Source organism: Pieris brassicae, chromosome 4, assembly GCF_905147105.1.
Source record: "Pieris brassicae chromosome 4, ilPieBrab1.1, whole genome shotgun sequence".
Lineage (NCBI taxonomy): Eukaryota > Metazoa > Arthropoda > Insecta > Lepidoptera > Pieridae > Pieris > Pieris brassicae.
Genome location: NC_059668.1, coordinates 20,409,253 through 20,436,849, shown reverse-complemented (window position 1 = coordinate 20,436,849; position 27,597 = coordinate 20,409,253). Strand labels below are relative to the sequence as shown.

The 27,597-nt window shown below is 36.4% G+C and overlaps 5 protein-coding genes across 7 annotated transcripts in view; 3 read left to right on the top strand and 2 right to left on the bottom strand.

Annotated features, from left to right (window-relative positions):
- The first annotated feature begins 56 nt into the window (after positions 1-56).
- Positions 57-3,137, top strand: LOC123708593 (eukaryotic translation initiation factor 3 subunit B). The gene is made up of 3 exons (XM_045659380.1): positions 57-253; positions 459-774; positions 1,313-3,137. The coding sequence occupies exons 1-3, from the start codon at positions 127-129 to the stop codon at positions 2,964-2,966; spliced, it is 2,097 nt and encodes a 698-aa protein (XP_045515336.1). The 5' UTR covers positions 57-126; the 3' UTR covers positions 2,967-3,137.
- Positions 3,138-3,645: 508 nt separating this feature from the next.
- Positions 3,646-27,597, top strand: part of LOC123708025 — a 130,126-nt gene continuing 106,174 nt past the window's right edge. Inside the window, exons 1-3 of the mRNA XM_045658465.1 lie at positions 3,646-3,782; positions 12,020-12,259; positions 23,314-23,447. Of these exons, the coding sequence (XP_045514421.1) occupies positions 12,138-12,259; positions 23,314-23,447 (256 nt within the window). The 5' untranslated portion in view covers positions 3,646-3,782; positions 12,020-12,137. The remainder of the gene's footprint in view (positions 3,783-12,019; positions 12,260-23,313; positions 23,448-27,597) is intronic.
- LOC123708028 lies at positions 13,915-17,325 on the bottom strand. Its single transcript, XM_045658471.1, has 4 exons — positions 17,167-17,325; positions 15,986-16,116; positions 15,301-15,494; positions 13,915-14,353 (listed from the first exon to the last, which is right to left on the bottom strand). The coding sequence occupies exons 2-4, from the start codon at positions 16,113-16,115 to the stop codon at positions 13,982-13,984; spliced, it is 696 nt and encodes a 231-aa protein (XP_045514427.1). The 5' UTR covers position 16,116; positions 17,167-17,325; the 3' UTR covers positions 13,915-13,981.
- LOC123708027 lies at positions 17,861-22,877 on the top strand. 3 transcript variants are annotated; one of them, XM_045658468.1, is made up of 6 exons: positions 17,861-18,220; positions 19,867-20,010; positions 20,547-20,703; positions 21,108-21,239; positions 21,743-21,856; positions 22,659-22,877. In XM_045658468.1, the coding sequence occupies exons 1-6, from the start codon at positions 18,197-18,199 to the stop codon at positions 22,859-22,861; spliced, it is 774 nt and encodes a 257-aa protein (XP_045514424.1). In that variant the 5' UTR covers positions 17,861-18,196; the 3' UTR covers positions 22,862-22,877. The 3 variants fall into 3 exon arrangements, with proteins under 3 accessions (XP_045514424.1, XP_045514426.1, XP_045514425.1); XM_045658469.1 differs by lacking the exon at positions 17,861-18,220 and adding an exon at positions 18,910-19,075; XM_045658470.1 differs by lacking the exon at positions 21,108-21,239 and having other exon boundaries at positions 18,061-18,220.
- Positions 24,122-25,785, bottom strand: LOC123708026 (cytochrome P450 6k1-like). Its single transcript, XM_045658467.1, has one exon. It carries the CDS (start codon positions 25,727-25,729, stop codon positions 24,218-24,220), a length of 1,512 nt encoding a protein of 503 aa, XP_045514423.1. The 5' UTR covers positions 25,730-25,785; the 3' UTR covers positions 24,122-24,217.

Sequence of the window (27,597 nt, the reverse complement as noted above, 5' to 3'; positions counted from 1 at the left end):
ATTAAAAATGTGTCAATTGTCAAACGTCAAGTGTTTAAAATATCAAGTGTCAAATATCTCAATCTTTCATGTTCAACTAATGGCGTGTCTTCCTTCAGTTAAATATTTAAGTATTAGAATATCAAAATGGCAAAGAAAAAAGGCGACGAGAAAGTAAACCAAACCTCTCATAGTGACAATGAAGAGCAGAATTTCGACGAGGAGCCTAACTTTGAGGATCCGGAGGGTTTTGTTGACGATATTACCGATGAAGGTGAGTAGAGTTAGCGTCGGGAGGTTGTTTCGACCATATGCAACCGATTAAAATAACACAATTTTATTATATAGTGTTATTATTTTCGATCCTTTTCCTGATGATAATAATTAATTAACTTAAATTTTTAATCCTCAATGAAATATTGTTTAATTTTATGACAAATTTTATTGGTTACAATCTAACCTAAATTATGACGTTGCAGAGTTATTGGCCGACCTTTTGGAGCAAAAGCCGAAAGAGTCTGACGGGTATGAGAATGTGGTAGTAGTGGACGGATGCCCGCAGGTCGGGCCCGAGAGGTTAGAGAAACTACAGAGTGTCATAAATAAAATCTTCGGCAAGTTCGGCGGAATCGTAAACGAGTACTACCCGACGACTGAGAATGGTCTTACTACGGGATATATATTCCTAGAGTATAGTAATCCGCAGAATGCTGCTGAAGCTGTAGCTGCCACAAATAACTGCAAATTAGACAAACAGCACACATTCTTAGTGAATCTTTTTACTGATTTCAAAAAGTGAGTAAAATTTATTTGGTAATTCCTGATTATTATTACCGGCTCATAGCTCATGGTATTATATTGGATGACAGTAACTATAAACTATATAAATAACCATAAGAATACTAATGTATGAGTATTTTGAAGAAATTTGCAATTCTTAGGACCTTCCAGAACACCTTATCATATAAACCATAATGAAAACAATTAGATGAAAACAATAATATGATTTTCCTCTTTTATAAAGATGTTTGGAGGAGTTTGCGAAAGTAAATAATACTTTTAAGAAAATTACTGTGTTTCACTACAATTGTTAAAAACCATTTAATTAGTGGTCATAATTCTCTGTTTAATCTCACATTTTATACCAAAATAATCTATATTGAATGGCATTTTTTAAATACATACCTAAATTTCTCAATTCTTTAACGCAGTTGGTATTTTTCAATTACTAACTTGCAACCAAGTGTAACAACAATCTAGAAAAGCAAGATTTTAATTAATTGTAGATTGTTTTAATATTATAGTATTTAACAAGTGACTTTGTAAATTTCAGGTATGAAAATATCCCAGCAGAATGGGAGCCACCTGCACCGCAGCCACTTAAGGTGCAGTCAGACCTTCAATGGTATCTAATGGATCCTGATGCATATGACCAGTTTCTTGTTGGTGTGGGAACTGGTGTTGCTTTACAGGTCTGGCAAAATGCTCTGCCTGAGCCGACATTATTGCAGGAACGCCCCAATTGGACCGAGACATATGCTGTCTGGTCTCCACTTGGTACATACTTGGCAACCTTCCACTGGCGAGGCGTGGCACTATGGGCTGGCCCTAAATTTACACAATTCCAGAAATTCTATCATCCGGAAGCACGCTTTATTTCCTTCTCGCCATGTGAAAACTATATTGTGACATTCTCGCCATCTGGAGATCGTGGGGATGATAAAAAACTTATCATCTGGGATATCCGTACCGGACAAGAAAAACGTAGTTTCCCACCACCTGATGAGTACGTTACGTGGCCCATTTTCCGCTGGAGCAAAGATGATCGTTTCTTTGCTCGACTTGGCACTGATGTTCTTTCAGTATATGAGACACCAGGATTTGGGCTACTTGACAAAAAGTCTATTAAAATCCCAGGCATTCGTGATTTCTGTTGGTCCCCAACAGATAATGTTCTGGCTTATTGGGTTGCTGAAGAAAAAGACGTACCAGCGCGTGTAACACTGTTGGAACTGCCTAACCGCACAGAGACGCGCTCCAAGAATCTTTTCTCAGTAGCTGATTGTAAAATACACTGGCAGAAGAGCGGTGACTATCTCTGTGTGAAGGTGGACCGTTACTCTAAACTAAAGAAAGATAAAAATGAGCTTAAATACTCGGGCATGTATTACAACTTTGAAATTTTCCACATGCGCGAAAAGCAAGTGCCCGTAGATAGTGTCGAGATTAAAGAACCAATTCAAGCATTTGCTTGGGAGCCAGTTGGCAGCAAGTTTGCTATCATTCATGGGGACCAGGCCAACATACAGATAAGTTTCTACCAGGTGAACACGGGCCAGGCGCCCACTCTGCTCAAAAAACTTGGTGGTTCGTTTAACCATGTGTTTTGGTCACCACAGGGTCAATTTGTTGTACTGGCCAACTTTGGGCTGACCGGCGGTGCGCTCGAGTTCCTCGACACAAATGACTTTACTATCATGAACGTCGCCGACCACTATCAAATGTCTGGAATCGAATGGGACCCAACCGGTCGCTACGTCGTCACGGGCGTCTCTTCCCTGAAATGCAAAATGGACTGTGGTTACTATATCTGGTCGTTCCAAGGCAAGATATTGCGCCGTGTCATGAAAGAGGGCTTCGCGCAGTTCCACTGGAGACCACGCCCTCCTACCTTACTCTCAGAGAAGCAGCAGAAGGATATTAAAAAGAACCTCAAGAAGTACTACCCGCAATTCGAGTCCAAGGACCGCATGCGCAGCACAAAGGCCAGCAAGGAACTAGTAGCTAAGCGCACAGAGCAAATGAAGCGGTACCGCGAGTTCCGCGAGAGCGCGTCTCAGCAATGGACCGAGCAACGCTCCCGTCGCCTTGAGCTCCGTGGTTACGTTGACACCGACCAGCTGCCTGCCGCCGCTGGTGCTGATGAGCACGCCGTAGAGGAAATTGTCGAGTTCTTTGTCAAGGAGGAGCAAACTGTCATCGAGTAGTCATTGTCGCTCCTTCTACCGCCGCCCCCGAGCTCTCTAACGCACGGTTGCGGCTCCCGTAGCGACGAGGACGCGTCCAAATCGCCTTACCAGAGATAACGCCACTTTCATTTTGTAACGAAAGATAATGTTTATAAGAATCATATTAAAAATGTCAAGGTACAGATGGAATCATGAGTTTTTTTTTATACCGTCCCCATATGGAGTAGTCAGTAGAGATGTAGTCGATCATGTGCGAAATCTTTAAAGGCAGGTCTTACTTTTCCTGCAAAAGCTAAAAGCTTTTATTTCCCAGGTGGACCAGTCATAGTAGGTTACTTAAATGTAACAGTTGGAACTAAAACCAACTTCCAGTATTTTAAACTATATTAATTTAGGTACAATTATACAACCAATCTCAATCCTTATAATTTGGGAATCGGGAACGTAATGAGGATAATCATAATTTGAAACCAAATGTAATCCTATATAGGTAGGTAATAGAAACTTACCATAAAGTTATCTACCGGCTAGCAGTGTAATATGAGGCATATATCGCTAGGACAAATGCGCATGACCGCAACTGTCAGTGGGAAGTATGCTTGATATATATACATGCTACAAAGAATGACAGTTCAGTGAAATAGTCCGCCAGTCTACCGCGTTCCGCCCTACACTGCGCACCGCCCAGCAGCCCTCAAAACACGCCAATAACCGCCTACACGCTGCGTCCTGTACCGCGAAATTTAACTTTCATCAAGTTGAACTAAGTGCCGGTACTATTTATTTAACTGTGTGAACGTGTCGTTAAGGTTTTAAAAGCGTTTAAATTTACTGGTAAGTAGTATAATTTATAGTCTAACTTTTCTTATTGACAACAAACGTATAGTGTATCCGTTTTCTATAAGTAAACGGAATATAAAGCTCATTTTAATGAAATATTAAGTAACGCTCTTAAGTTAGTAAGTTTTTGTAAGATTCAATAGACAGTGGTTTGAAAAAAAATATTGTAACGGATTAGATAATATTTTATAAATTTAGATTTTTCGAACGTGTAGTTTTTATATAAATCTCAATTCTGTCGGGAAGAACGGTGTATTACCGGTTTTTAATACATTCGCAAAGTATTTTAGCCAAATTGCTACAGAAATGTAGAGGATTTGTCGAAACATACGGCCAGAAGAAGTAACGCGTAGGTGAAGTAAAAGTCATTACTGAGCTGAGCCACGTCGCATTCATCTTCATTAGGTGCAGAGTACCAAGAAGCCAATGTATTTTCCAATATTTTTTCCTTTGCCTTCAAGCAGAAACATTCATATGATAAGTTAAACAACTCCTTTTTCGTATCATCATTTTTATAATTAAATTTGGTTTGCTTTATGTCGTAGAGTTATATTTTAGAGCTACCGTCTCTATGTTTCATGCAAATTCTAACATCAATGAATACATTATGTACTAAATATATATTTTAAATGTTCGAGTTATACGTTAATCGTACAATTATCTTTTTTAAAACACAAAGATATATTTTAATTAGTGCTACAGCATGGTGTCATGATAAAAAACCGAAGATCATTTTTAATGCGTAATTAATTTATATTATTTTCTACAGAACTGTACAGCCCAGACAACAATTTAAAAATAGCTTAGTACTGATTCCAAGAAGTAAAAAAAGCTTGTTAGCTTTCGTCTGGGTCTTGGAAGCCGTCTAAGTAATGACATTGGAAACTCTCAGTCTTAAAGTATATTCATAATCATACTGCTGTAACAGTTTAATATTTGGTTACATAGGAAACAACTTTCGTAAATAATATGTGGAACCAGCTGCCCACTGAAGTATTTCCGAACCAATTCGACTTAGGGTCCTTCAAGAAAAGAGCGTACAAATTCTTAAAAGGCCGGCAAAACACTCGCGAGCCCTCTGGCATTGAGAGTGTCCATGGGCGGCGGTATCACTTAACATCAGGTGAGCCTCCTGCCCGTTTGCCCCCCATATTTTATAAAAAAAAATAAAAAAATTAAATCACGTTTATCCAACGCCGCATATGGACTCGCCTGTCTCTTCACCGATAGCGAATTATATGTTATTTACATGGCGCAGAGGCTATGAGAGAGAAACTTGGAGAAACTGATCGTGGTTGGTAACACAGAAGGCAAAAGATCACGTGGCCGTTCTCCAAACAGATGGACCAATCAAGTGAAAGACTCATCGTTCAAAACTGTACACTCATAAGAGAGGCGCTGGATAGAAAGCGGTGGAAACAGTCGGCTCCAGATGCTTCATAGCTGACCAGGACGCTCAGACATGAGCTGCCGACTGAAGAGAGAGAGAAATGTGTAGTGTAGGCATAAACAATATAAAACGATTGGGAACAAAAGGTTTTGTTAATACTAGATGAATCAGTGAACTTCGTATAAACTAACTATATTTCTATACCTTAGTACAAAATTTTTATCTATATTATTTAAACCCAAATCATAATTTTTTATTTAAAATTATAAACTGTTTTGAAGCTAGAGAGGAATTGTATTGGAAAATTAAATTATCAATGCTCATGCTTTTGTTTTATTATATATTATACATGTTTAAACCTTCCATAAACTTCCACAATTTTGTCAAGATCAAAATTATTCAAATCTGTCCAGTCACTATTGAGTTCTAGCGCGACAAACGAACAGCAATTCTTTTTTATGTAAAAGGTAAATGTAATATATACAATTAGCTTGCTTCGTAGGCACGAAAACATTACTTAAACCGTATATCAGCAGGACGTAGCACAAGGTCGTAGCTGTATTGCTTTCCTAGATGTAGGTTTTGAGGTGTATTTTCAGAGTTAGTTTCCCTGAATATATGTAAATATCTATATTTAACAAAAACGTTAATCTCGTCCATGTGAGTTAGATTTATAAGGGTTGGTGAAGGGACAACGAAGTATCCCGAATTAATTTCCCCCGTGAACACAGTTATTTCTCTGCCTCACACATTTATCACAACTGAGAGTTTGCACTTATTTTTCTCGACAATACAGTATATAATTAAATATCACCCAGACATCCAGTCACCCATTTATAGGTGAAAAGTTTAGCTCTCTCTTATTTCGTAATTAAAGTATGCGCATAGATAGACTTTTATAGATTTATTCCTTAGAGCTTTTTTCACTATAATACAGAGTGATTAGTTGAGTGAGTTTTAATCGCAAATTAGAAGGTTTATAGAATAAACAATAATACATACAGAGCCAATGCGTGTATGTAACTGCCGACGTGTTAATATCATCATAGTCAGTGGCATTAAATGACAGATAGCAATTTTTTTTAAATTAACACTATCCACAGAACAGTAAGTTAAAGCTTTTCAGTAAGTTGAAGGTAAACGTATTGAAAATCAAAGAGAAATGGATTAAACTGGAAGATACGCTTACTCAAGATAGAGTATTGAACCCTACACTTAAGACCCAACCAAATACTGAATTTTATATAATGTTATCATTCTAAATTGAAATTAATATATATTTTTGTGGTATGTTGGAAATATCTGATTTAATCAGGATGTAAATACAATAATGGCTTAATAAGGAACCAAGAGAAGAGACGAGTCTTTTCTGAATAAGGAACCAAGTACATCTTAAAGTCCTCTCACTAGTCCCTAAATTATAATTCAAGAAGAACGTCGTAGTAAACTTAGATTTACACTACAAACAAGTTGCAAAATTATACTACTAAAGGATCAGTCTTGAAACCCTCTTAAGGGTCTTCCGTGGTGTCAAGGAGCTGGATTGCACTGATGTGAAACGACGACATTTTCTATAATGTCTTTGTCGGCATTCAATATTAAAGTTCTGACAGAGGTTGAACATATCCTTATATCTTTAGGGACTGTCGGGCAGTGAACCCCTTTTCCATACATTCAATCTTTGCCTCAAAACATCAACATTCCCAGATCGTTGGAAAATTAGCAAAGAAGATCCTGTGCCAAAAGGTAGACAAAGTGACAAATTTAACCACCACCACCAGAACACCGGTAGACGATTCTGTCAACACCAGGGAACGTAATGGAGTCAGCGCTTCAAAAGTGCATTCTAGATCAGGTAGGCTCTCAACTCTCTGACTCCTAACATGGATTTTGAGCTTATTAAGCTTCTTGACTTGCATAGTACCAGTTCCGGATAGTGGAGGACAAGTTGCATCAACTTCCTGCCTACTACCTTTGCTACCTTTTACCGTTGCCTACTTTGATTTGCGCTTGCACAAATAAGCTGTTAGAATTATCAGTAGTTGTTAGCGTCATTATGTGTATGTGGAATGTTATTTTGAGTTCACAATTCACAGTTTTTTTATCACGCGAACCCAATGTTGCGATGTCCGCGTCAGCACTACGAATATTGAGATAACTTCATTGAACTTGCATACCAAAATGACGGGATTGATGTCGCTGCCTCTATTTGAAGTTATAGAATAAGGGCGCAGTTCAGAGGCATTTGACATTTCATTCATTAAAATCAGCCCGCGGACGACCCGTTCTGCACATAAAAAACAACTTAGAATGAATTCTTCGGTTTGAAGTCGGTCAAAAATCATTTCCAAATTACATTTTGTGTACGGAATAGACTTTTTAACATGACGATCTTATAGTATTATAATCACAAACGACCACGCAAATTTTACGTTACGTTTAATTTGATTAATTCTTCCCTGTTTGCCGCAAATTGCTGTTATTTTTGCTTTTACTTTCTAGAGAGAGATTAATTGGTACTTTAGGAGGGTAAAAATAAATATGAAAATGTGGATATTATGCATATCTTTTGTTATTCTTTTTTCTGTGACGGGAGCAGCCTTTCACATTGAAAAATGCGATTACCGCAACCTGCAACGTTAGTGGGTGTGTTGCCAACCTTTCAGGGAATATTATGCTCTATTCATGAAGGAACTTAATTTGTATTAAAGAGGGCTATGTTGTGGAACGCCAGGCGTCTTAATCACTCTATATAGTTAACATAATTAATGAATTTAATGCTTATTTTTTAAAAAAATATATTAAAAGTTGCTATATTGTGTCTGTCGTATCAACCACTATCAATCCAGATAAGCCACCACTAAGCCGTCTGATCCAACCTTTCTAATTCCTCTCTTATCACAATAATTCCTTTTTCATAATTAATTTTTGATCACTTCAAAAGCTTATTGTTTTATACTTCAATCCTCAATAAATATGGAGTCATTAATTTAATTTAGTTCATCGAATTGTAAAATGTAAACTAAAGTCTAAGTTTTAATTAAAACTACTCCGTAAAAACAGTAGCGAGTAGTAGAATGGAAGCAATTTAAATGTTAAAAGCATATTGCACGCGATCTTCTACAGACCTGTAATACGTAACTCTCAACCGAAGAAGCTCATTGCCATGGCAACTAACTAATTAGAATTAATTCATTTTCGATATAATTCTTTATTGACGTAAGATTTAAATATGTATTTCCGTTCCTGCAAGAAAAGAGCGTACCAATTCTGAAAAGGCCGGCAACATACTCGCGAGTCCTCTGGCATGGAAGTGTCTGGATCCCTGGGGATATCACTTAAAATCAGATAATCCTCCTGTTCTATAATAAAGTTGTATTTTTTTCACATGCAAATTTCAGAAAAAAATGTTTTTTTAGCTGTCAATTTTGAGTCTACGAAATTCAGGCTCCCACAGAATACGTAGTTTCTAAAAATCCTTTAGTGAACAGTTTACGAGTAGCAGACCTCAGAGATCGGGATCACTTGCATAACCTCTAGTAATTAAACTAATTGATAATGAAAGAGTGATTCCGTTAGAAAGCAAAGTAAATAAATATGATATTTATTTCCAACAAAAATATACAATATTTACAATTGTCTTAACCTACATAGTAATAATAATAATTAAAAATGAATAAATAGAAAATTAAATCAAATTTAAAAAAAAATTATCGCTGTGGTAGTGTACTATTAACCCTAGAAATAATACTTTTATAATTATAATCTCAACTTCCCATTTAGGTGTTGTTGGCATTATGCTTTTAAGCAATCATGGGTAGCGTTGCCGTTGATAATTTTCGGAGTATGGTAAGTGTTAAACACACATTCAAAAACTTGTTATAACAAGTATTTGAATGTGTGTTTCCATTACTACAATAAAATCAAAATAAACGTAATTACTTCCGAATCTATAATTCCCATATTCATAATTTATACGCATATATATTTTATATTTCGTTCAAATGCAACATTATCTTGCTTGAATATTAAACACGTACTTCTACAAAATATTGTTCGTGAAGTTCCTCACGTCCAATTATTCCGGGGTGCCGGGTGCACACCACGCCTCCTTCACTGGATTTGTCAACTGACAGCTTCAAGAAATTTCAATTACGATCTTGTATTAAAGTTTGGACCACTGACGTTTGCAATTTTCTTCCGTGTTTTCAATCTAACAGGATATCGAATATATGTCCAAATGTATATGTATGTATTTTATAAATAAAATGTTTATATATTATTGATTTACGTTTGAGTACGTTTATAATAATATAACAATTGAAATCAATTATGAAAAGGTTATGTAAATATTTAAAAATAAAATAGATTAAGAAAAATTAAACATAAAAAATACACAAAATTATATTCATAACTTGAGTAACTTTCTAAGTCTCCAGATTGTAATTGAGCTTTTTAGATTGTTTACCTTTAATACTTATCAACACGAAGCAAGGGTGATCTGTTTGTTGTAAAACCTATTTAAAAAAGCTCTAAAGTTCATTTTATTATACCTAAATTCTTTTTTATGGACAGGGGGCAAACGGGCATGAGGTTCACCTGTTGTTAAGTGATACCGCTGCCCATGGACACTCTCAATGCCAGAGAGCTCGCGAGTGCACTGCCGGCCTTTTAAGAGTTGGTACGTTCGTTTCTTAAAGGACCCTAAGTCGAATTGATTTGGAAATCCTTCAGTAGGTAGCTGGTTCCACATATAATTATAATACAATAGCGCTACCACCATATAATATAATGCATTTAGCTTGAGGTCACAATTTGAATCCTTTTGTATATATGGGTAAGTCTTCGGTGCCTCAGATGTCGACGAATTTTAAGATCAAAAACATGCCTCCATGCCATGTGTTTCCTTTCGTCGTATAAGCGTGCGTCGTATAAGTGTACCGAGATTGAAATGCACGACCACAGTATTCAAATTGACACACTAAAGCAGGTCACTGCCTATATGCCTAGAAGTTGTTAAATACGAAACAAGACGACAAATTCTAGTAAAGTGCCATATTATATCCTTCAGTCTTCAACTCACGTAAGTGTATACCCGTGTTACTGCTTCTAAAACCTCACTTGTTATTGTTCAATATATTGTGAATTTCCTTTTGAAAGTCATTGTTAAGTAAATATTGCTGGAAGAACATAATGGTATTGAATATCGAGTTTATTTTCATAGAATTTTGTTCAACGAAAGGTAATATGAATGGTTCAGAAAAGCGGTCCGTCTTACTACACAAGTTCTGTTTCACGGAATTACGATAAATAAGGAAGCAGGGTATTGAAAACCTTTTGCCTGACATCGATCATCATCCCGATCATCAATTGCTATACAGTCCTTGCCGCCGCAAGTATATTTCGCAATATATTTCGTACTTCTTGCGTCCAATCTCAAACACCGATACTCTCAAGTTCCTTAACAACTGCATTCTACCAACGCAGCTTTAGTCTACCGTGTTAAATACCGATTGAACGATGCAACGAATAAAATCAAAAATAACGAGACCGATTTCACATTAAACTTCTTAAACAAATATCTTTTCAGATTTATGTATAACGTTTATTAGCGAGCTTGCTCTCTGTGGCAATGCACCTTTTAAGCTGACAACATTTCCTGGCTGTATTTTGATTTCAGCATCTGTTTCGTAATCATTTTAGTTTTTGTTAATTGTACTTGTCTCGACATCTCTGCCTGACACGCCATCGCCATTTTTAGGTTTAAGGCATGCCAGAAACACATCGGGGAGGTTTTGCTTCACCTTAGAAGCTAGTGCTAAATGCGAACATAGAAAAAAAATGTATTAGTTCTCTGCCGTGATCGCATATCTTCAGAGTTGAGAGGTGCACGCTGAAGACACTTGGCCAACACTGCTCATATTACATATTTACTTCATAGCCTAGGCTTTAACATATCAACTTTAAGTAGGTAGTATGTTTGTTATCCTAAAACAGAGTATAATTCGAAATGAAATCAAGCTCGATAACAAATGACATATTACGCCAAAAGTTTATAATTTCTCCATTCTATAAGTATGTTTGCTGCTTCCGTCTGATAAATTATTTCCACTTTACAACAGAGTGGTTCATAGTGTTCTAAACGTGAAGATATTAATTACACTAAAACGGAGTGGGTTTAATGGAAGCGCGAAACACCTTATGCAGCGATGTTTTAGCGTTCTCGCTAAAAGAAGTTGTTTTACACATTTTGTTGTTTATTTTCCTCGAATTGATTGTGACAAAGTTTTCAATTGAGCACTTTATATGTTAATGACATCGCTTGACAGTGCTTCGTTAAAGTAGCGGTGAAGCTTGCTAAACTTTTCGCTTTTACATTTAAGTAGTTCCCAGTTTTGTTTAGCTTTATTATTTTCACGAAAACGAGGAATTACGTAGAACATTTATTCATGGACACTTTTTAATTTCATAAATTATTGTTACTATGAAAAAGATAATCAAAATCGTGTTCCAAAACGTTTGTTATTACAGTTTGATAGTTTGGCTTGAGAAATTCTGAACACAATTCTGTATAGTCACACAATTGATATAATGAAGATGCCAATTTTTTTATACTTTTTACAGACATTATAAAAACATGTTTACTTCCCAGCAAAAATAAACGCAATAAAACTTAATCATCATCGACACCTCATGTTACAAAATGAAGAAACATGATGTTATATACAATTTTGACCACGATACTTAACAGAAATGTTGCGATTGTTTTCGAATTTGACAAAATTTAAGATGTACCTAAGTATAATAAATAACATTGCCAATGTGTATACCATTGTTTCAGAGAAAAAGGCGAGTGCGCGTGTGACAGTGTGTGTGTGTGTTCGTGTGCAACGCGTACGGCGGGAAAGCAACGATGGCTTGGCCTGAGGTTGTGCGATGAGGGAGCAGACGGGGACGGCATGCAGGAGGGCAGCGCACCTGCAAAGAGGCCCTCCGCGCTCACTATCGACCGAGCAGCCTTCCTCCTTCTAAGGGTCAAGAGAGCTTTTAAAAAGAAGCGCCAACAAAGGAAGGAGAAACAGTATGTATTCCTTACTATTGACAACCTACATTGTAACTTTAATAGCGATTTAGATAAAAAATCAGCGAGTGAGTCAACTGCTGAAAAGCTCCTAAAACTTATGTACATAATGTTAATTTGCCTTTTGTGTAATAGAGTTATTTACTGTGTACTTGTGTTTACTAACACAATCACTATTGGAGCTGAACCATTATGACGTCATCTAACGACGTAACCCAAATTTGATATCTCTTGGAATTACGTGGTACGAAACGTCGATATTGAATCTAGGAACGCTATGCAGTAGATTTTTGATTTGCGGAAATTTTATTTAAAGTATCTCTATTGGCCAGATTCAATTATGATATTATTAACAGTGACAGTTTATTCCTCCAATTAAAAATGCCTGTTCACGCGTTGTAATACAATTTTTAAGTGAAGATGTGATAGAGTGACTTTATAAAGGAGGTCAGGTAAGGGATATGTTTGCTTAATTTATATATAAGTATATGACCATCTCAATCATTATTCTGACGGATAAATCCCTAGACTTCCAACTGTTCAATGTGATAATTTAAGCGCGATCTATCTAGCTACGAGCGTATCATATAAAAAAGATATATTTGGTAATATATATTTAAAACAAATATGAATAATACATAAGTAAATTACTCTAGAGCTTCGGTTTATATGCCACGTGTTCCTTCACACTATTTCCGCTGGTGTAACGTACTCGTAAAATATTTTATTAGAGAGGCCATAAGCAGCTTACTCGAGAACGCTGTACCTAATCTGCCACAAAATTCGCGATATCGGCACATGTGCTCATTAAAATTATTGTTTCTAAACCTATACTTCCAAATCGCTCATGAACATTGTCAGTGAAGCTCAGTGATTGTTAAAGCTCGAATTGATTTTTTATTCTAAAATACATCTGGAATTTCCTACATTTGTAATGTTAAATATGTGTAATATCTTACATTTTTAATTTCCTACAATAGGTAGAAAGATTTTTACACAGAAAAAATCATCAATTAATACAAATAATTTAATCTGTAATTTCTCTGTCATTACGAGGGAAATTCCGCACATGGAAATCAAAATCTATTGGGGTACTAAGATATTCGAATTTATGATTTCGAGTTTGCTTGCCAACTCACCATAGATCAGTATATAAGACGACTAAACCGTCACCATATTATAGAGGAAGAAGACCGGCAGTAGCTATAGGCAGCAAATGTGTAGATGCTTCCTGTGGGAAGCTACTCCAGATAACAAATTCAGCATAGCCTTAGGGCTGATTGCAAATACGCGCAGAAGAAAGAACAATAATTATCTCTAGGTTGAGGATTTATTTTGCGTTTAACCTTTGAATGCTCGTAAATTATAAATATGCTTAAACGATTTTAAACTTTCTTAAAAATTCTCAAGTGTTTTGCTTACATAAAAGGATTCCTAGGTTTATTTTGTTTTCTCTGGGATTGTATTATTTATTTTCTTCCCTTGAACATTTTGCAAAATAGTTACAGTTACATAAAAAAATGTACATATTGTATTTTAAAATAATAAAGACGATGCTGTGTTTCATTGTGATTGGTCCGTTTACACCAATCATAATCAAGCGAAGACGAGGCTCGCCTGTTTCGCTTTAATGTGACAAAAGACTAAAAAGTATATATTCTTTTAGCGTATATTATTTGCAAATAACCTGAAGGTTTTATTCTGTTTCTTACTGTCTCACATTTACACGAGATTAGTATTGGAATTAGATCTCATGTCGTCGCGTTTATCCTCCTTGCCCAGTACTTCCTGTCCAGTGAGGTCTTTTTTGACGGACGGAGGTTTCAGTGTTTTGAAATCATTACGCAACTCACGATCACCAACTGCCTTAATGCCGTCTTTAGACAACTTATTTTTTTTTATTTCTGGAAATTTAACTTCCTTTTTGCTTGGAAAGATGAGGAGCTCTATGGGATTAGAGCGTGGGTGTGGATCTTGAGGAAATAGGCCCGGCGCAGATACCAGTGCGTCCAGCAGCGCAGCAGCCGGCAAACTGGCACCAGATCCAATGCGTTGCTGAGGACCCATCTCGAGTATTATAGATTCCTCCCTTAGCTACGAAAACAAATGAATTAACTTATCGTCCATTAAAAAAACTAACTCTTTTGATGTCCGTCTTTTCTTCCCGAGTATCTCAGAAACTAAAACTAAACAAAATATTACTAACTAGTCTGTCAATAAACACTTTTCTTTTGTTCAACTTTTTAATTATTTTGAATCTGGAACAGGTATATTATTTTAATAACTTTTTGATTTAACGCCATTTCACATGTTTTTTCGTGTTCATTATCAAATTAAAATATGTAATGGGGTGTTAAAGAAAATAGGATTGCAGTGATCGCCTTACACAGTGGGTACGGAGTCGTCGGTCATATTCCAGACACTTCAAAAGCTTAAGCTTCAGCCGTATGTTCGTATATCAACAGATAAAACTACACTTTGTCAGTCGAAAACCAGCGGCTGCGTGCTGTTAGAACTAAAAAACTGGTAAAGCCAGAATTTGTCAAAATCCTATTTGGAAGCAAAAAATCTTATCGTGAGAAATGAAGATTTCCACTAGGACCTAAAAGTCAGTGCTTATCGTCAATATACAGGACATGCCCTAAATCAATATTGTCAAATAAAGAGAGAAAATCGGTTAAAACGCTTCCGTCGTGATATGCAGATGAAAAGCACAAATATATCCTTTTACGATTGAAGAACACTACAATAAGCAAAATGATAAAGTGTACGCTCACAGTTCTAAAGAAGCTGCTCCAGTTGTCGGAAAGGTACAACGTGGTCATCATCAGAGTCACAAAACTACATTTTTGTGGAAAAAAGGGATGAAAACCTCAGCCATAGTGTATATTGTATGTATTTAATAAGTGTATATATACGAATAACGATAGAGATAAATGAGTATTATGAGTAAATCTGTATGAAGATTGTATCCATGATATTGCTTTTATCTTATTTAGCCTAAATAACCTTGACCTTTTAAGGCCTATACCATATAGTACCTGTTCATGAGAGTCGCAACAGAGTGGTGACATTGCAGGCTTGTTAAATGGAAAAATATCGTTATTGCGGAGGAGTCTTGTCATTATATCTGGTAGTGGGTTGGTGTCACGTGCAGATGTAAGCCCCATGCAGGCACAGGGCTCACTTGGAACTCCAGACAGCCGCTGCTTGATAAGTGGAGAGCCCCTTACATCTGCGGCATAATACATTAATTTGATGATTAGAGTTGACTGGTTCAGTGATACCAAACTAATGCGACTGCATTAAGGTAGAGGGTTATGTGGGACTCGCTACTGTGCATACCAACTAAAACCACCACCAGCAATCGCCCGAGGTAGTACACAGAAACGGCGTTGCCTTGTCCTCCCTCCATGCGATATTCCGTCGGCATCACGGCCCCCTATATAATAATAATGTGGAATGGACCATGGAACATGACGACCCACATCGCTTGACAGAGACCGTGCTCCAGAATACCACAGCAGTAACTGAGAAGTTGCGAGTGCGCTGTCAGGATATCGCAGTATCACACTTCTTGAAGCACCCAAGTCGGATATATGTCCATAGGCATCTGCTCCTCAAAGTGACAGTATGTAAGAATACAAACGGCTGCAGAATAACATCAGACAGAATAAACAGAAGTAGTTATAATAGAGATGCTTCTGATGCTAAAGGTGTTATTACCTTGTGGTTTTGTGTCGATATAAAACGCGATATCCATCTTGCCAAGGTTCACCAAAGAATTCGTTACTGGTGGCGCTGCGTTGCATAACGCTAACGTGGCCATCACCATCAAACAGCGCATCACAGCCATACTAATAAATATAAATTAGTAATCATTGCAAATAGTATAACAGTTTATATATTAATTAATCTTAGATCCAGGTGTTTATATTATATATAAATATTACGATTATATACCATCAGTAACCCACAATAGTGGTATAACTCTTTACCTTACTTTAGTTCGAATCCTCTATTTCTTATAATATCGTTGTGAAGGCAATCTTTATTTATATTAATACCCAGTTTGTGGTTTATATGGCCAGCCGCTGTAGACCACTGAGAGAAATGTATAATTTACGTCGTTCTGTAGACCTGCTATATTTAATACAATACCTAATTTGTCAGAGAAAAGCTACATTTAACAATAAAGGCATTTAAACAAGCGTATCCAATTAAGTTATTCCATAAATTACTTGAAGATATTTAGCAATTACTGTTGGAATTATTTTAAGGACGATTTTCGTAATTTGTCTACAAATTCTAATAAGAATTAAATTAGCTTAAATTTCAGTTTAGGTTCTGTCTTTATTAACCGTGTTTATTCATATTTATGTAAATAAATAATTTAAACAGCCAAACTTCATATTATAATAAGGAATCAGATTGATTTCTTCTAAAAGGCGACAATGGGCACTTGTCTTAAGCCACTTGGGTTAAGGAAGTTGTCATAAAATCTGGATGTTCTTGGTGAAATTCCAACCAAAAATTGTCCCGTGTAACATTTTAAATGGCCAAACTTAATTTTTAACTTATTATGAATCAGATTAAAGTCTCCTAAAAGGCGCCAATGACCACTCTGGTTTATGGCATTTATCTTTATGATACGGAGTTTTTAATAAATTTTCAACTAAAAAATTGTTACGAGTAGATTTTTTAATAGCCAAATTTAAGTTTGGAATTTTATAGATCATGTAAAAGTCTCCTAAAATGCGACAATGGCCACTCTGGGTTAAGGCATCATAAAATACGGAAGTTAAATTTCCAGCCAAAAAATGTTTTCACCTTCTTATATTTGGGTTAGTACAAATACACCGTACATGTGTAAACTTGTACAGAACATTTTCTTTATATCACTTTACCTTATATATGACAATTGAACGGCTCCGCCTTACGTTTATCTTGCAAGTCGAGACGAGAAGGGAGTCGAGAACAAATCGAAATGAAACGGTTTCGTAACATCGATTTGATCGTTTATTGGATTCGTTTTATGGCGAGATTTGTAATCGTCCGCGCTTAATTCTTTATTTGTTTTGCTCTTTTATCGATAATCGAATATTTTATTGTGCGAATAATGAACATAATATAACACTTTTTTTAATTATGGCTCACTAAGCCCCTTAATTCAGATAGTTAAAATATGAATTCATCTTGTTAACTGATTGTTAAATAAAAAAGTCTAATTCATATTTTTCTATTCTGAGTTTTATCATCAGACGTCAAAGCAGAATACAAAATTTCACCCGTACTCGACGTTTGTTTCCACAACTGAGCGTTTTTTATGGCAGTTTTTGCCTCGCTCCACCACCATGTGAAAGCTGCCCACTGAAGTATATCCGTACCAATTTAAATTACCTTCAGTAAAAAAATACCAATTCCTAAAAGGCTGGTAACGCACGCGCCAGCCCTCTGGCATTTAGAGTGTCCATGGGCGGTATCACTTAACATCAGATGAGCATCCTGCCCAGTTGTCCACTGTTCTATAAAAAAATATGTATTATAGTTTCTATTTAGGCTTTTAACCTTTTATTATATTAATATATATATTCGTATTGGATATTTAGGATGATTTAGATGAATTAATTCGTTATAATTATCTGAAGTTTATGTAATGTCAAAGATAATTATTACTGTCTAGACACTGAACACGATTAGTAACATAAACATGCCGTTTCCTTTTATGAGAATTCTGTGACAATTTTAGTAATGAAAAAAAAAACATTCAATTTTTTCGAATACAATTGTGATTGTTCATTAAATAATCAGAAATTAAAGAGTTTTACAGATTACTAGGTAAATCCTAACAATTGAGTTCCGTTGTTAGATTCGGATAACGATAAAATCTTGTATTTATTTATAAACTTCAATTTGTGTGAGTCGTAAACTTCAAGCATGAGACTTGCAATCGCTCTGTGGGTGAGTAACAATCATTATATTATATTATTTACATGATATTTATAAAAGTACATATGTATTATGTATGTTACTGAACTGGGAATCGTATTTTATTTAATAACACGTATAATTCGAAGTCCTATATTTAAAATTGTATTATGTGCACAAATGTAGGACACCGCTGTGACTGACAGGCTCGGGCGAACTGTCATCTGTCAGTTTCACGAAAACCTGACAGTTACAGATAAAAATATATATTTTCTGTGTAATAGAAGCGATTTTACTTAGTTCTAGGGGGCCAACGAGCCTACGGAATAGTCATAAAAGGCAGTTATAACAGTTATGGCAGACATTAGTGGGTTTGGTTCCGGCCTTTAAAAGCTTTATACTGTTATTATATTCTATAGATGATATAACTTGTAGATTTAAAAAAAAATGCGTAAAAATCTAAAAGCCGCATAAATATATAGGCTGGTAAAATATATTGGTATCGTAGTCTGTTCCGTTGACATTTCAATGTTTTTATAAGACTCTTTATGTATTTTACTTACTACAGTAATTATTTCATTTAAATTTTATAAAACTACTATACATTTAAACAAAAGTTACAATGGTCTTACCCTCCTAAGTAATAATTAGAATTGTTCGCGCTAAATCGGTGTCAATCAAAGAAGGATGACAATTGTCGATTTGACTTTGACACACGAACCGGAGATGGTGGTAGGTGGTGCCCCGGCGTAATGGCGCAAGGGAGTTAAATTTTAACCGGTGTCGCGTGCGCACTAAATATATACCGCATACCGTGTAGCATTTACTTTTTTTTTCATTCATCATTGAAGGATCCAGTATTTGGAGTGACATATGCCACCGTTGATGGTAAGTGCTAGTTTTAGTCTTATCGATTATTGGATTCCTTTTTTTATTATACTGACACGTGACAGCCGAACCAGCGCATATTATTTCACCGAGGGAAGGGAGCATCCTGGATATAGCTTCTAGATACCCAGGCCCACACAAAAATAATTAAAAATTATTTAAAAGAAAATCAAAACAAATTTAAAAAGTTCGGTCCCTGTGGCAGTGTACCTTTAACGCTGGCAGCATTTCCTCGCTGTACTGCGATACTTATTCGTTGAGCGAGGAAAGCACCAGCTCTGGGGTCAACGGTACTATTTACCTGGCGCCAACTTAAATCTTTAATAAGCGCATGTGCACTTGAACCTCACGGCCCAAGAGTCTCTACTCCAAAGGGAACAAATTGGAAGTTGGAGGAAAAACTGTTATATTTGAGCCTTTTATTATTTCTCTTTGCTACGGCTGCCCCAGCTTTTTTAAAATAATTATTTTAGTATCATATCGCCGTACCCAAACCAAAGTGTAAGCAAACATATACAAAGATTGTATTTTAATATATGTATGCTCACGTTTGATGAATCGTATTCCTTGTTTTGGACTTATCAAATACGTAAGGAATAACATGACGTGTAGGAAAATGACATGAACTTCCTCATTCTCCTCCTACAGGGTTCGATCATGCTTAAACATATCCTAACAATAAAAACAATCTTAGTTATACATAACCCTTAAATATAACTTAAAAAGCAAAGCTATTACTGCGGAAGTAATATAAATGTTTATAATAATGACATCATTTTCTGATTCTCAAGATGTTCTTATGGAGCGTAGAAGGAAAGACGCGAAAAGTCGTCACTTCAGTGAATCCCGTTTCATTATCAACAAATGTTATTCAACGACAGTTTGAACCAATCGACGAGGCTTTTGTACAACATAAAGATGTTCTTCTGGAAATGGTATATTGTTGTATTCAGATTAGATGGTGCATTTTACTCTTATATATATTACATATTTTTATTTTTATTAATAATAGGTTTATAAGTTATTATAATATGTTTTAAAATGGGTACTTTTTGTTACAAAAAACAAAGTATGATAAAATTAGCTGTGTAAGCTGCAATATTTTGTGTTTGCATTACTACATTCATCACGCACATTTTTCTTTATATATATAATTCTACTGTACGTGTGTATGTCACTGACCTCATCTAAAACGCCTGGCCCGATTGATTTAGAGCCACAAATCAGCCTGGCAGGTGCCGCATCAGCTCACAAATAGCTCACAAACTCTTAAACGGTTGGACAGATTTATGTGAAATTTTTTGTGTGTTCAAGTGGAGTTGAGAATGACTTACATTATTAGATATATTTTTTTTTGTAAGACGTGTGAAGAGAGAGAGAGAGAGACTCTGTACTCTGGAACTTTACATTGTCACGATACTTATAAGTATTTTAATACAATTAAAAGCTCTATTTAATTCCCAATTCAAAGCTAGAAACAAAACTGAAGGAACTGCGTGAGAAGAAAAAGAAAAAACATGACAGCGAGTCACCCAGTCGTTGTAATGTCGGTGGCGCAGAACTTCGATTGAATGCACGCGGTCTCAGTGTGGTTGGGGAAGCTGATGCTGCTATTCGACTTACTTCCGGTGCGTGTCTTCTATTTATATTTCAGCTATTTCTTTACCATGAGTTTTGATATATCCTTGTGGTTTCAACACATAACGAGATATGTTTAGTTTACTTATTGGTACAATTTGTAGAATATTATAAAGAGAAAATACTTTTACAATTAACGAATTTCGAATATTGCAGAAAAACTAAGATAAAAAGAAACGCAATTATCGCGCTACCTACAAATAAAATTTACAGTTTCCTTACCTTGTTGGTATGCCAATATTTCTAAATAAGTATAAAAATCTTAGTTCTACGCGTAACCACTAGGGGTTATTATGCACCGCTGTATAATTTTCCATACAAATTTTCCACACAACTCGTACTAAATCTACCGTTTAATTTGCCATACAATATACACCTACATAATTTGTCCAAGGGTTTTCACGCTATTGTGGTTCGTATGGGCCATTACATACGGTGGAGGCGCGGTTTGGATCGGTGACAAATTGCATATTCGAGGCCAGGCGGACGTGTTGCGGTCATAATGTGGCCAATAAGCCCGCAGCAGGTGTAACAGTTAATTATAATGAAGGCAAATCCGAGTTGAACAGACCTCATTCTAACACTTACATGCTTCTAAAGTAAATCTAGTTTGTCGAACATAAATTCCTAATTTAGTCGCATTATTTAAGTGAAATAGACAAAATTGTCTTGCTTAATTGCGTGTTTTTTTTTGCATGCGAATCAGCCGGTATTCCAGCATCTATTGCTATGTTGCCGGCATTTTTGATAATCTGTGTACCTAAACAGGTATAGATAGGTGAGAATGTTAAACGAATTACTCAAAAAACGTTGCTTTCGATGTGATTCATCAAACGCGCGACAAAACAAAACAAAACCAACATGACAGAGATGCTGTCACACACAACTGTGAACACAAACGCATCGGCATCGTTTTACAGTCGTTTTTGTTATCTATTCTTCACTGACTCCCCATGCTCTGTCTTCTGTGGAAAGCTTTTGGGAGAAACATAGTCCATAAAACACAATAGGTTATGCAATATTTTGCAGATAACACTTCTTTAGCGTTGGAGGCTTCGGGCGTGGCGGCTGTGGGACACGCACGGGTTACACTTAATGGACCTAATGTGCCCCATATATCTGGCTTGGGGCAATTATTTGCGGGTAAATTATTTTACGTACCAATTTTGGATATTGCCGTAAACTAGTATCAAAGTAGTCAAAACATTACTCTTTGATTATACACAGTAACTGTGGCGTTAGAATTTTGAAATTTTTATTTCTCTCTGTGTCTTGAATAAGTCCACTGATAGGACAGTGCATTTTATGACGTCATAGAGAGTTGACGTTAGATGGAGAGAAGTAAAACTTTTAGATAATCCATGACTCCTACTTATTAGTTATGGTCAACAACAGTCTACACGTGCAATATTGCTATAAGTAAAATTCAGTCGACATTACACAAAACGTGAATAATGTTACGTTGACCAAGAATTCAGAAAACGTTACAGAGGCAAAATAATTGATTAAATTATTGTAATAACTATATAAATAAATTGTAAGAGCAGTGCTGGTATTGTAACTACAGCGTTAACTTTAGCGGAGCACGTCCCTGGTCGTGGGTTCGAGTCACAGATGTCCAATGTAATTTTCTTCGAGTTGTTACTTCTCCTTAAATGAACTCCTTGAATAAAACTCTGTCAAACCCAAATTTCGATGACAAAACCCATTTATACTTGTAGCTCCACTTGATATTTATTTGATAAACTAAACTAACTTTATGACCTAACTTTTTTTTAATAGATCTTACAAACGGGTACGTTGCGTTGCCGGCCTTTTAATATGCCTGTATTGTATTAGCTAGTTCATTAATTTGTTTATTTCTATTACAGATTTTATAGAATTTTACAATGAGTTTTAACTTATAGATTACGATCTAATATTGGTAATATTATTTAATTATCAGGCAATCCAATCGGAGACTGCACACAAAGTAAAACGACTAATAACACTGGAGACAAGACCATAGATGACGAATCAGAGCCCCGGATACAATCCAATGTAACTGAGTCACAGCATCCAAGAAGCACTACGAGAAAGCTTACCCAAAAATTTACACACTTTTCAGTCACCACACCCCTTGAAATGGCACCTGAATATCCTGAATAAAGATTTTTTTCCTCTTGCCTTTTTTTTCTTGCGTACCTGTTAAATTATTGCTATTGTCATTGATTACACCCTCAATGTCTAAGCATTAAGTATGATCCAATTGTTCTTAGTAAAGACATATTTATATAAAAAAGCGATTATTACATCGGGCTCCTGCCAGATGCTGCTGCTCCTCCCTCTTAACATCAGATGAGCCAGGAGCCAAGTGATAACGCCGCCCACGGTGACTTCTCAATGCCAGAAGGCAGGTCAGTTGCGGGCTTTGGGAGCTCTTTTCTTGAAGATTGCAGGAACGAGTGTGTTTCGCGTTACTACAATATTACAGATATACAGTCCAGTAGCTACTTAATCTGTGTATAATGTGTTCTTAACCTATAGTTTAATATACTTTAGAGAGAATAAAATAGCGGCCACAGAAACAAATGAATAACTACAGTCTATGTTCTGTACAGTGCCGCGGCTGTGGCAGCAAGCGCGGCCGTACGCCGTGTCCCTCCTCCATTGCTTCGCTCGCGTACGCTTCCTGCGATCGTTGCGCCACCTCTCTCGATACTCCACGCGCAGATCGACCCTTCTCACGCTGCAGGTAAGTTTTTGGTTTTGGTATATACACTATGGAACTAACTATGAGTTTAATGCGTTACATAGATTCCTTAGATAGATTTATATACATATTTTCTTTGCTAACAAAAAGTTTTAATTATAATATGTGAAGTCAGTAGTAGCAAGTATTTATATCGGACCAATTTCAAACAAAAAATATAAACTATTTCTTTTGTGATATTAAACGAAGATCAAAAACTGAAAATCACATGTAATATTCGAATACGTGTTAATTATAAACACACCATACAATTACAAGACAAATGCCAATTAATCATCTCATCATATAAACAATTAACAAAAAAACAAAGAGTAAGAGAAATATATAAATTTATATTTGAAACAACCTCAACATTGTTGTGGTTATTTAAATGTATATTTTTACTGCAAAACAATTTTATTTCTTGAAAAATGTCTAGCGATGCTTGAAACTGTCGCTCACTCGAGTGGAATACGAAACGTATGCATTAGATATAGCTGAATTTTTAACACCACCGTTATATAAACTTATGAAATTCAAGATTCGAGTTTGAAAATCTGAATATATTTTATGTTTTCGTTGGAAATTTTCTATTAAGTGATTAATTCTATAAACAGCTCACTGGGTGTGATTTATGAACAATTGTTAATTTAACAATTTTTAAAATAAAACGCTAGTTAAGAAATTACATCTAAAACTTTATTTTATTCAAAAAGTTTCTCGTGAAAACCTATCACGAATTTTCCTTTGTTGGCTATGTAATGAAAATGAAATCAGCAAGGTTTTCTGGGGTGGAACTCCAGATGAACGTTATCAAGGCGTACCTGCAATTGCTGTCGCGAGTAGGGATGACATGGAAGTGTTCGTGAAGACACGCTGAAGCACTGTAGCACATGAACTAATCCTGCCTTTACTTGCAATGCTGCGTAACGCCGACCTATGCACTCTCGAGCACCACGCCCAAACGGTAGATATGTCCATTCTGATACAAGACGCTTATTCTCTGCTGAAAAGCGTGCTGGTTGAAACAGATCGGGATGTTCCCATATCTTTGCGTCATGATGCGCCTCATACACCGGGACGTACACCCGGGTATTACACTTAACGTGCACGCCACCCGCATCATCAGTCGGAAGCACGCTATCGCGTATACATAACCTCTTAAGGTATCCTACAGGAGGGTGAAGCCGCAATGCTTCGCATACCACGCTATCCAAGAATTCCATGCGCGATACCGCATCTGCGCTTAGCTCCCCGCTATTTGCCGCGAATACCTCATCTATCTCTTGATGAAGCCGCTGCTGATGCTCAGGATGACGGCCTAACTCATAGAGAGTTGCAAACAGCGCGGATGCGGTTGGTTCAACGCCAGCGATAAAAAAGAAGAAGGCCTGTGCTGCCAATAACTCATCAGTTGGTTCAAGCTCCAACGGTAGCTGAGGATCACGAATTCGACCAGCTCGCTGAAGCGCCACGCATAGCTCGGCAAAGTCATGTTTGGCTGTCCCTCCACTCTCCTGCCGTCGTTGCTCTAACACTTTCCGGATTGCATTAATAAATAGAGGTTCATGCTCTTTGAAGAGTTTAATGCCAAGAAACTGTGACAGCTCCAAGCTCAGATTCGAAAGGACCAAGTTGGTATCACTCCAGAATGTTGGTTTAAACGCTTTTTGAGCCATATTAAGAAATGGAGAGTCAAATATCGACTCAGGTGTTATACCAAACACGGCGGCACCGATGGCAGCACTGCAAAAGGTGGACAGCGTGTCGTAAACACCTGTGGTCCATAATTCTGGGTGATGCTTCAAGTGATCAGCGAAGTCACGGGCACTGCGGTCCATAATGTAATACATGCTGCGCAATTTAGAGGCGGTGAAGAGTGGCGTTAGTGCCTGACGCATAAGTTTCCATCGCACGCCATGCATGAAAAGCACGTTGTCTGCGAGTAGGTCACCCCGGTTGGGTTGCACGCCCCGATGAGCGAAGGCGGCAGAGTCTCGAGCTAAGACATGTCGCACACAGCGGGCCCCACGGACTTGCAGTGACGGTGTGAGTAGGCATCCTACTCCTACCACAGGTGCTGCTGGGTAGCTGCGATACACATCACACAGTGATTCAAATACGGCGCGCCCACCGAAAATGAAGTCCCAATAGATGCCAGTCACTTTATGTCGCTTGTATAGTGGTACACCACGCCGCCGCCAGTACACCTCGTTATACTTGCCGATTAGATAGACACATATGTATAGAAGAAGAAAAGGTATCAGTACTTGTAACATAAACATTTTATTACTAATTTATTAAATTCGTAGTGTTGGCATGCATCGCCTTAAATGTTTATCTGAAATCTATTTGTCGAGGCTCAAACTTCGTGACCTAAAAAAATTAATTACATTTAACGACGTCGTGTCTATGTTATTAAATACTTTACCCTGATATTTTTATTGATCAAAGTTATGGTTTTCACATCATACTGCAAATTATTTAAGTTGAAAACATCCAAAGTATCATCTTTTTGAATTGGCGATCTATTAAACGCGTAGCTCGAAAGTAATTTCTCATACGAAGCTTGTTGGTTGGTTGTACTGTCCATAGACAAATAATACAAAACATACATGTATATGCAGGTTTTGTATGTAACAATTTAAGTAAAATGTTAACAATAGGTTTAATTTTTAAAATCGACCAAACAATACCATTGTAAATTTGTAAATGGCGAATAATTTTAATTACTGTATGAATATGTAGATTGCTTATATTTGGTTCCGCCACGGCACTGACCAAGTTAAATTAAATGAAAAGTTTAAAATACTTTAATGAGCCTTCATACAATGAATTTACTGGTTAAAAATCCGAGACCTGTATTTTAATATAGTAGAAGCATCCAAAACCTTCCTCGTCATTCTCTGCTATATATTTTTATACATTTAACTTCTTTATAGAGTATCTTTTTTCTGGCAAAATTAGTCAAATAAGGTTTCTTATTGTGAATAAGTTCGTCTATCATAACAGAGGCAAGGCGGAAAGAGCACATTATTTTTATTTCTATAAATTTTTATCTACGTAAGGTAAAAATAATTTTAAGGTTTTAATCTGTTATCAGCCAGGCTTACTTGATGTTAAGTGATATACACTCTCAATGCCAGAGACCTCTCGAGTGCATCTTTGTATCTTGTTGATTTGCGTCCTAGGAGTTAACGTTCTACATAATATTATGAAGTGAAACAGAATGTTATAATAAAAAAGCAGGTATTCCATTTACATTCCCGTTATATAAAAATGTTCTGGGAATGTAATTTTATCGGTAAACTGTCGGTGTTGTTAGAGGCGTGAAATATTTCCAAGGGTTCGCGTTCCTGATCGCGCCATGTCGCTTTACGCCGCAAGGAATTTTTATTATTTGTTTAGAGAAAATCTTAGATATCCTAGATAACGTTTGTAGGGCTGGAACGTTTTTATTATGGAGTGAAAAAACTTATGCTGAACATTGAACTGACGGGAAGTTGTGTACCTGGGCCACGTGTTGTGCTAGGACCGCTACCACCTTCTTCAATTAATTATAATGGGGGTCAGGGTCAACGGCATGGTGGTAGAAGGAAAACTTATGGTTTCACAATGTATAGAAGAGTATTGCGATTGCAAAAGAATTGCTGCATCTGGCACATGACAAGATACGCTTCACAAGACTGAAGGTCAGCCTCCAGTAATGTCACCAAAAGAAGATTTGGGGTGACATATGTGAAATGTGAATTTTAAATTGTTTGATGAACAAAAATCGATTGTTCTTCTAATTGTAGAATTAACAGTCGACCTGTTTATCTACACTAATATTGTAGATAGGAAAGAGTTTATTGTTTGTTTTAATTGAATAGGCTCCAATACTACAGGACTGATTAGAATGATTTGAATTCTTTCCCCATTATAACCGTACGTTATGATTGATGAACATCGTTTGAAAGTTATGGGTACATATATAAACTTCGATAATGCAAACCAAGGCATACCTATAATACGTACGTTTTCCCATCTATATTGCTTGTGACACGGATATATTTAGTTGCACACTGGCTAAATTCTGCATTATTCATCATTTGTAATAAAAAGGTTTAGGTTTTATGTTTTCTTGATTTGTTTATATGTAATATTATGTTCT